This window comes from Gekko japonicus, unplaced genomic scaffold (genome assembly GCF_001447785.1).
Source record: "Gekko japonicus isolate JY-2015 unplaced genomic scaffold, Gekko_japonicus_V1.1 scaffold46, whole genome shotgun sequence".
In the NCBI taxonomy this organism is placed as follows: Eukaryota; Metazoa; Chordata; class Lepidosauria; order Squamata; family Gekkonidae; genus Gekko; species Gekko japonicus.
Window position 1 is genome coordinate 1,461,891 of NW_015169173.1, and position 10,246 is coordinate 1,472,136.

Sequence of the window (10,246 nt, forward strand, 5' to 3'; positions counted from 1 at the left end):
GGTCACAGTCGGAGGGCTTCTGGAGTTCTTGCCCCACTGGTGGACCTCCTGATGACACCTGGGTTTTGGCCACTATGTGACAAAAAGTGCTGGAGTGGATGGGCCATTGGCCTGATCTAATATGGGTTCTCTTATGTCCTTTAAATGGCTAGTTCTGAGATCACCTAGTCAGCTCCGGTGCTGAACAGGGATTTGAACTTGGGTCTTTCCAATCCTAGCCATAGCATGTACATTGCACAGGCTCTGAAATATAAGTACACTGAAGTTAAATCAGTTTTAATTGAACCTTTATTTCTATTTCCGGAGTGAGCAGGCAGCAGATCTACTATCGCATGCACATCACCCGGATGTGACGTCATGACGCCGGGCACGCTGGGGGTGCGGCCACAGCCATTTGAGGGGGAAACTCTATGTTTTCCCCTCAAATGGCTGTAGCCCTGCCCCCAGCGTCATGACGTCACATCCAGGTGACGTGCACGCTGGGGTGGGTTTTCCCCCAGGGCCCGATTTCGCGGCGTCGGAAATCGGGCCTCCAAAGTGGGGGGAAATCCGCCCCCCAGGGGGATTTGGCAGCCCTATGAAGAAGCCAAACAGGAGGTGGGGAATGAGAGAAAAATCTGTTACACTGCCAGCTCAGTTCATACAGGGTTTGCACTTACAGAGGGGATGGCTGAAAATACGTGGTCTTAGGGCCCAGTTTCTGGGGAACACTGGCTGAAGGTTTGTGGTTTTTAAGAAGAGCTCACATTTACACTGTGGGAGTCCTGAGTGTGAGGGACAGCCAATATTCACCTCAAGAACAAACAGCTTGGCTGTTCTGTGCAACCAGGAGAACTGAAATGTTATAACTTAATGAACCCAGCAAAAGCTGTATGTTACCTATAAATAGTTGTAAAGCCTCTTTACCGACCATCCTTTACTTCCCTATCCCTGGTAGTAAATGAAAGTTAGTTTGTTTTTTTTAATCCTGTTTCCCTGATGTCTCATGAAATAACTGCATTTAGAGAGCCAATTGGGTTCAGTCTGTTAAGAGAAGGCTGAGACCACTCTGGATGTACTACACAGCTTGCTACCACTGTGTAAATGGCATTTAAAACCCTGACCTCCATAACTTGATACTGAAAAGGCTACTATTACATGAATTCTCTTGCTGATTCTCCACACCACTCAGCTCCATGCTGCCAGCTTCCTTTCCCACATTATGTTGGAAATATTTTTTGAACAAGCTCTACCCTGGAAAACTGCTTCAATTACACTGTGCTTGAAACTCTACCCATATTTGTATTTTATTTGTATTCTATTAAATAACTATATTGTATCCATTTATATGTATTTGATGTTTGTAGTTTTGTTTCTCTTCAATTTTCTCTTCAGCTTCAGTTAAGTTTCTGTCTTTTGAATCTGCATCATGAAGAAACTACTTTCATGAATCACAGAAAGTGTCCTTAATAGATCTTGTATGCCTGATGCACATTTTACTAAGTTAACTAAACTTTGGCTTAGATCCAAACATGCCCTTCTGTCAGTGCACAGCTCCTCTGACTGAATTGCTTTTCTGTCTGCAGAGGATGGTAGGGAGATTTTTTTTGCCGATTCTCCTCTCCTGTTCTAGACTCCCAGTTTGCTCTCCACACTGATCCTTCTGGTGCACTGATGCACACAAACACAATTTTTTTAAGGGCACAGAAGACAGCAATGAGAGATAGAGGTGGGGAAGTTGTAGGCTTGCCAAATACCCCGGGGGGCGGGGAAACCCCCGCCCCAGAGGCCCGTTCCCTGCTGGCGGCAGATCGGGCCCCAGGGGGAACCCCACCCCGACGTGCGCGTCACCAGGAAGTGACGTTAGGATGCCGGGCACGCTGGGGGCGGGGCCACGACCATCGGAGAGAAAACTCTATAGTTTTCCCTCCGATGGTCGTGGCCCTGCCCCCAGCGTGCCCGGCGTCCTAACGTCACTTCTTGGTGATGTGTGTGGTGTGCGCGCACACTCCAGTCGCCGCCTGGGAGTCCCCCGCTGCGGCTGAGAAACCACTTGGCAACCCTAGGAAGTTGCCCTCCTCTAGTGGAACGATTAGACCCCCTTCCCTGTGGGTTGGATCCTATGAATCACAACCGATCTTACCCTGCCTTTCCCTTCCTCCAGCAGCTCTCTACCTGCTGAAAAGTCAACACTGGAGATTCCCTCAGTGGCTGCACTGGCTCTTAGGAGTGGTGGGGGAACAAGAAGGCAGGGGAAGATCCACTGTCATGTGCCTTATGCTAGTGGTTTTCAGGAGCCCACTTAATGCATGCAATAAATCTTCCATGTATTGATTTGATACATTTATTATGCTTTGCAGTACACACTGGCTCTAAAACTCACTAAAAAAGATGTGGGGGCAGTGGTATTTCATATCCTATTCCAGTTTGGGCAAGTTGGGAGAAAAGAAAAGGAAAAAAACAAGAGTCAGTTATTAGCAGGTAGTACCATTTTCATTATAATGCAAAGCATAACCAGAGTATATCAGGCGGCCTGTTTTAGTTCAAAACTTACATGAGCATCATTTCTATGCACGTAGCAAGATTCTCCCAGGAATAACACGTCAGCACTTCGAGCTGTGTGGTCCAAGATGGAGATATCTCAAGGCAGATACGGGAGGCACCCACACAAGCAGCAGCCACCAGGGAAGGCTGGAAGGAGAGGAAAATGTGATCTGGAAGACACAAGAAAAGGGGCAAGATTAGTATCTAATACAACCAACGCCAATCAGCTATTCCCTGTAGACTTGACAGCCAGCTGAAGTGATGCAAGTATTTTGTGCTGGAAAGTGGGGCAGAAATACATAAAAAGTATAAATGTTCTAACAGTGAACAAAGATATCAGAATGGATTCAGAGAAAATTAGTTCAGGCCCACTGTTGTTGCTGTTAAGTCTACTGTACTGCTGCAACCGAGCAAAAAGATGGCGCCGAGAGAGGAACTCCGCCGCAGCCCTCTGTGAGCAAAAGTCTAGTTGGTCCTAATTTCTTCTGCTTTGTCTCCCTTCAAGTATTTAGTCGGCCTCTCAACTCTAAACAGAAGTGACTCCTTATCTTTAGAGGAGAGAGAGAGAGAGAGAGAGAGAGAGAGAGAGAGAGAGAGAGAGAACACAAACATTTTCTCTCAGTAAGCTCTGGAGCAATGTTCCCTCTAAGCTGTGGATTCGTGTGAGCAAAAATTCTACTTTGTGAGCTACTGGCACTAAAGTTGTGAGCGAACACTTTGGCTCCTGCATAAATTAGTTTGCTCTGGAGCCCTCCTTCCTGAGCCAAGACAAAAATGTGTGAGCCGGAGGGTAAAAAACTGTGAGCTAGCTCACACTAACTCAGCTTAGAGGGAACACTGCTCTGGAGGTATCCATAAGTGAAATTGTTGCAAAGTAGAGCAACTATTTATATACTCGGCTTTCTAATTACTCTCCGAGCCCTACTCATTTTCCAAATTTAACCAGCCTCAGCATCTTTTATATTCTCCCATCTTTGGCTAACACCTTCACGCACTGAGCAACTCCACAAGGCTACAACTGGGAGCTCATACGCAACTCCATAGTAGCTACATAGTACCCGGAATGAGGCAAACAAAGAGGTCTCGAGATCCGGAGGACCCAACTACACCTCCCAACTGCAAACAGAAAAAGATAGAAAACTTTTTTAAAGCAAAGAACGAAGCTGCTTACACCATTCCTGTTACCAATCGCTATGCTCCTCTAGCTGACACTTTCAACTCCGAGGAAATTCCCGCAGAAGCTGAAAACGAGCAGCAGGCAAACAGACCAGCAGAGGTTGCGGCAGCAGAGGGAGTTGCCAGCACTGCAACAGATTTCTGCCATCTGACAGCAAAAACAGTGGGTAACACCTTTGGACTGTTAAAACAAATTTTTGCAAAACTGGAGTATTTCAATCATGTCACAAAGACTGTGCTGGAAGCAACAGGGCTGGCCAATGGAAATCCTTCTAGGCAAGATCACAGAAGCCGAGACTGGGACCTGAAACAACCTAAAGAAAATAAGGAGCAGTACAAACTGGTTCTACAACTGCAAAAGGTATGACTAACAATCTGCAGATATAAAGGACAGCTGCCTAACCGGAAGCTGAAGGAGCAAGTCACCTCTCATCTAAGATCTCTATTTCTGGAAATTCAACTCCTGATAGATCTAGTTTCAACTGAGATACTAAACTGCACAAACCAAGCACAGAGAGTGCTGCTGACTTTCAAATTCCCCAAAATACCCACAATACTTCTCCAACAGAGATCCTTCCTGGCAGGGGTCATTTCGTAGAAAAAGAGCTAGGGGGACTCATTAGCATAACTCATTAGCATATGCCACACCCCCTGACATCACCGGAAGTGTGTCCTCCCCACAGCCGGCGGCGACCTCCAGCGGGCACCAGCAGGGAGCTCCAGGCCCTGCCCTCCCGCATCTCACCCGGGGGGATGGCGTCCCCCCGCGTCCCCCCTAAATGACCCCTGCTTCCTGGGCAGCAAATGGATCTTCCCAGCAAGAGTCTTCAGAAACACCTGTGTGTCCTCTCTATTCCCAACACTGTAGAAATTCAGAACCCCAACAGATACCACCGTAGAGGACTTACCACCGAGAACCAGGCCAACTCTGTCTCTTGATGAAGAAGTAACAACTATTCCATACAAAGACATCCAAGACACCAAAGAAGGTGAAGAGGAAGATTGTTACCTAAACAACTCATTGGAAGAAGGTCTAATTAATTCCTTCCCTGGCCTACCAGCAGCCGACCAACTAGCCATTATAGCAGACAAAGACACCCAAGACGCCAAAGAAGGTGAAGAGGAAGATTGTTACCTAAACAACCCATTGGAAGAAGACCTAATTAATTCCTTCCCTGCCCTACCAGTGGCCAACCAACTAGCTATTATAGCAAGAATGAACTGGATGTGCATTCAACTCTGAAGATTAAAGGAATCCTCACCAGCTCTTATCCATCAAAAGGCACCAGGCAATGACTTTCTTCCACTCCCTCCCTCAACGATACTGCCAGTGCCACCTAGCAAGCATGTAATAAAGTGTGCTATCCACAACGAGCCAGTTCTCACCACCCAGATGTTGGAGCATGATCTGGAAAGTCATCTCAGCACCTGCCCTGCCCCTCACATGCAGGACTATCAGGTGGCAAAGAGGAACAACTGCATTTTTCACGACACGGGAGGGGAGCTGGAAAGAATCTCCAAGGACTGAATTAAAAATTCTGTCCTGGAATGTGGGAGGGTGGCATAACAAACTCCACAACCCTGATTTCTTAAAACTTTAAAGACAATCCGATATAGTGTTTATCCAAGAAACTTGGGTTCAAGACACTTCTCTAACAAGCCTCCAAGGCTTCAGAACATATGCAAGCACTGAAGTTAAGTCCCACCACAAAGGCCGAGGGAGTGGTGGATTAGCATCACTTATTAACGTAGACTTAAAAGCTGAAATCCAAGTCATTGATAGCATCTGGCCCCATTACATACAACCATTATTGGTCAAGGACCAGCAAGTAGGTAACCTCTTGTGTGTCAATGTATATTTGCCCCCCAAACACAACAAAATGCAAGACAAGGAGAAAATTTGGGACCAGTTTGTTACCATCCTTGAACACCTATTGGCCGAATACCCCAAAGTTAAAATAATCTTATGTGAGGATTTTAACACAAGGATTGGCCCAGGTTGTTTAGCACCTCAAGGGAATCTAGATGCACAGGCTGCTGAATGTGCTTCTTTACTAGATTGTCAATCCTCAGACCCTGTAGTCAACAGGCCAGGCTTAAAACTCCTTGAGCTACTCGCCCTATACAACCTGTACATTTTAAATGGGACCAAGTATGACTCTTCTGACAGGTCCTATACATATTTATCTTCACTTAACACGAGCACAATCAATGATATAGTAATTTTCCCCAATTTATTGAGGCAACTTTAAAGTGAGGGATAGTAGCTTAAGTGACCATTGCCCCTTAGAACTAATTTTAAATTTTAACAACCGAATTTTCTTAACCCTGACACCTGACCCTACCGAGGATTTATCACCTGGCTTCAGGAGACATAGTCGGACTGCATAAAACTATTGCACAAGCTCTCGAGGGAACAGAACTCAGTGGCAGTCACCAGTCTCTTCTACAGTCAGACTCCAATGAAATTCATTACTACGAAGATATAATTCTTACCCTTAAATCTTTGTTGACTAACTATAGATCTCCCAAACAATATATCCACCCCAATAATGTTTGGTTTGATCAGGAATGTAGGGATTTTAAAAAGAAGCTAGCCAGACAAATGAAACACACTTGACGCTATAAGGACCCGAAACGAATACAACAACTAATTAAGTTCAGAACTCAATATAGCAAGGGGGAAAAGAGGAACCCGCTTTTGGGAGCTAGTCTCATTCAGGCTTGGAAGATCACTCTCCTAAATAGACACCCAAATCTCTGGAAACTCTTGGCTCAGCCACTTCTCTGCCATCTATCAATCCCCTACCTCTCAGATCAGGTCAATAGAAACAAAGAAATGGGCCTTTAATTACAATCTGCAAATGTTACCAGATTGGCCAGCAGTAACTGTGGCTGAGGTCAAAAACTTAATCTCCTCTTTAGCTTTAGGTAAATCCACTGGGGAAGACTCAGTTCCCACAGACCTGATCAAAGTCTTCCCCAACTGGTGGGCCCCAATTTTTGCCAGACTATTTACTCAAATAAATAACTCTGGTCTATTTCCTGCTGGGTGGAAAACCAGCATAGTGGTCCCCATCCATAAAAAAGGTGATAAGTCGATCCCAAGTAACCACCGCCCAATATCTGTCCTTGACACAGCATCAAAATTATATGGAAAATATCTACTAAGGAAGTTAGAGGAATGGGCTACAGACAATCTACATCCCCACCAAGCAGGTTTCCGCAGAGGCTGAAGCACAACAGACCACTGCCTCACACTTTACCAACTAGCCTATTTGGCAATGAAAGGTCCAACCAAAGCCCTGTATGTGATATTTGTAGATTTAGCAACAGCCTTTGATCCCATAGACAGAGACCATTTATGGGAAAAACTCAGGAAGACAGACACAGACAAAAGACTGTTGGCGCTGATTCATGAATTGTATTCTGGCACGCTTGTAAAGATCAGAGTGGGTACCTCTGGTTCCCTGACTAGAGGATTCCTCACGGTAAGAGAGGTAAAGCAGGGATGCGTGCTAGCTCCCTTACTCTTCAACTTATTTATCGATGACATTGTAGAAAGACTATCTGACTGGAAATTTGTTCTACCCTCACTTAACAATCAGAAGATCTCTCTTATCTTATATGCAGATGACATGGTCTTGATTTCCTCAACCAGAGTGGGTCTGAGGAAGTTGCTGAATGGCCTGGGGGACTATTGCTCAGAAGAAAACCTGAAAATAAATTACACTAAAACAAAAGTGATGGTCTTCCGTAAAAGGCCAAAAAGTTGATCAATGCAAAACCTACAAATATTTGGGCATAACTTTCCATGAATCCTTGAACTGGAATGCCCACATACCTTTAACAAAAACAGCCGCTTTCAAGACCATAGGTGCAATAATGGGATTCTTCCACAACAAGGGCGGCTACCTCATAGACCCAGCCATCAAGCTTTACGCTAGCAAGGTCATCCCTCAAATACTTTTTGGTGTTGAAGTATGGGGATGGCAAGATCAAGCTCTTAACAGGCTGGAAATAATCCAAAACAACTTTATGAGATGCATCTTGGCCCTCCCAAAGGGGACACCAGCAGCCATGATGAGAGCTGAGCTTGGCTTACCCTCAATAAGGGCTCGTGCACAAGTTCCTTTAGCAACCCTAGCTTCCATATTCTGCAGACTATCGACCCAGCCCGTCTTAGCACGCTATCCAATACCATTGCTAAATACACACTCCCCTCAGATAACAGCTCACAATTGCGGGATTGGGTTTACAATGAAAATACTCTAACTGACAAATCCCTAATCAGTCAACAGAAATTTGCTCCACGGTATTCAGCATTTAAAACAGACCACTCCAGGGCCTCTTATCTGGCCCTTATTTCAATTTACAGCATAAGAAGGGCTTTTACTGCTCTTCGTTTTCAGACCATGCCATCTGAGCTGCTAAAAGGACAATATTTCAAAACCCCGTATGACCAACATATCTGTCTGTGCAGGACTTTGGTGGAAGATTCAACACACTACATCTTAGAATGCCCTCTGTATACTGGCCCTAGAATCAAATTCCAATTCTTACAACCCTGCAATCCACATCAGTAACTTTTTTACTTTTGGCTGCCAATTCCACCATTTATTATAGAATGGCACTATATGCCCATGCTGCAAGGAAAATTAGAGACAGGGCTATGGATTGACTGCACTTTTAGAATACATTATTAAGTAACTTGATCTTATACTTTTACTTCGTTTATATATTTTATATTGTGTCGCCAACACTTGTACTGCTTTGATAATATATATTGTGATGGCCAATGACTATACGCAAGAAACTTTTATACTAGAACTAGGTATTTAATACATAACCGCCATCAGATCCCAGATTATGAGCTGTTTGTGGATGCAATTTTAAACACAATTTCTAAGGAAGCAAATCCCATTGAAATCAGTGCAATTTACTTCCAAATACTTATGGACAACGTCATGATGTATTAATGTTTGAGAAACAAAAATTTCATGTCTTGGTTTTTGGCTCTTCCTCAATTCTGTCTGCAACACAGCAGGTAACCTTTAGCAATTTTCAATGTTTCTTCATTCTGAAGAGAGAGCAGGAACCTCAGACCTTGAGATCTAGAAACTCTAACTGCTTAACTTTGCACACACTTGGGTTTTTTGGCTTGCAGGGAGAGAAAAGCCCTGGTCTCAGCTGCAGGCGATTATATTCAGCCCACATTCTGGCTTCTTGCACTAGTTGCTGCCCGTGTTCCCTCTAAGCTGAGTTAGTGTGAGCTAGCTCACAGTTTTTTAGCCTCTGGCTCACACATTTTTGTCTTACCTCAGGAAGGATGGCTCCAGAGCAAACTAATTTGTGCAGTAGCCAAATAGCTCGCTCACAACTTTAATGGCAGTAGCTCACAAAGTAGAATTTTTGCTCACAAGACTCCACAGCTTAGAGGGAACATTACCTCACAGCCTAAGTGCCACAGGAGAGAGGAAGTGAGAATGTGACAGATTTTCAGGGTGTGGCATTCAGCACTAATGTCCGTGTTCACGTATCAACCTTGTATACAGAAGTCCTAAATGAGACTACATTTTGGAGCTTGAAAAACTGACCCACTAGATGCGAACCATCAGCTGGCAAAGCATGGCTCCACCCACCTGATCCTAAATACACATTTATCAGAGGCCATTAGCAGCAACACACACTTTAAGACAGAGATAGGAGCATCCTTGGTGAAGAACACTTCCAGTCTCAAACTATGACCTTCAGGAGCAAAAGATTCCACCTCTTTCCTCCAACAGCACCACATACTGCCCTTTGGACAGCATTTAATAGGCACAACCTAGGGGCATTTTCATTACACTGACTAGACCTTTTCCCTATACTCCAATATTTGTTCCAAGCCTAGTTGAAGCCACATTTGCCTTAGAATAACACAGCCTCTCCACAACACTGGACCAAGAAATTACCTTGCAGGGAGACTTTCAGGAAATAGTGAGCATATTTCTCCATGAAAACTCTGACTTTGGTTACGGATGTAATAGGCCAGCCGTTGTGTAGGTCAGTCTCGCTAACAGAGGCCAAGAGGTAGTAGTCAATGTAGTGTGCTGGCGTTGGCAGGCAGAGATTCCAGTTGAAACTTTCCAAGAGCAGCAGTTCCATCTTCAACAGGTCTTTTTTCGTAAGCACCGGGTTGAGGCAGAACAAGGAAGCAAAGCTGTTCAGCTGCTCCAGCTTTGGCACTCTGTCTTCTTTTTCTTCAAATTTGCCTGTTGAGATGAAAAACATTTCTGAATGAAATGATCATCTTCTTTTCTGTATGCTTCGTACATATAAAATAGCCTGAACTCATTTTGTACAAACGACTTCCACCAGCAGAAATGCTCTGGTGGATCCAAGTCTCATCTAACTAACCACCATTAACTGACTGTCTAAACTTACGTCAACATACTGTGGTTCATTCAGGTTCCTCAAACCAGGACCTGAAGCTAGTTTACTAGCCACAGTCTTCACTGTCTTTTTGCACTATGTATGAATGTAGTCTCCTGGCTTGTTTTCCTGC

General features: G+C 44.6%; 1 protein-coding gene across 1 annotated transcript in view; it reads right to left on the minus strand.

Moving 5' to 3' along the window:
• CCNJL (cyclin J like) overlaps window positions 1-10,246 on the minus strand; it is a 33,257-nt gene that overhangs the window by 3,812 nt on the left and 19,199 nt on the right. Inside the window, 2 exon segments of the mRNA XM_015415874.1 lie at window positions 2,534-2,693; window positions 9,654-9,953. Of these exon segments, the coding sequence (XP_015271360.1) occupies window positions 2,534-2,693; window positions 9,654-9,953 (460 nt within the window).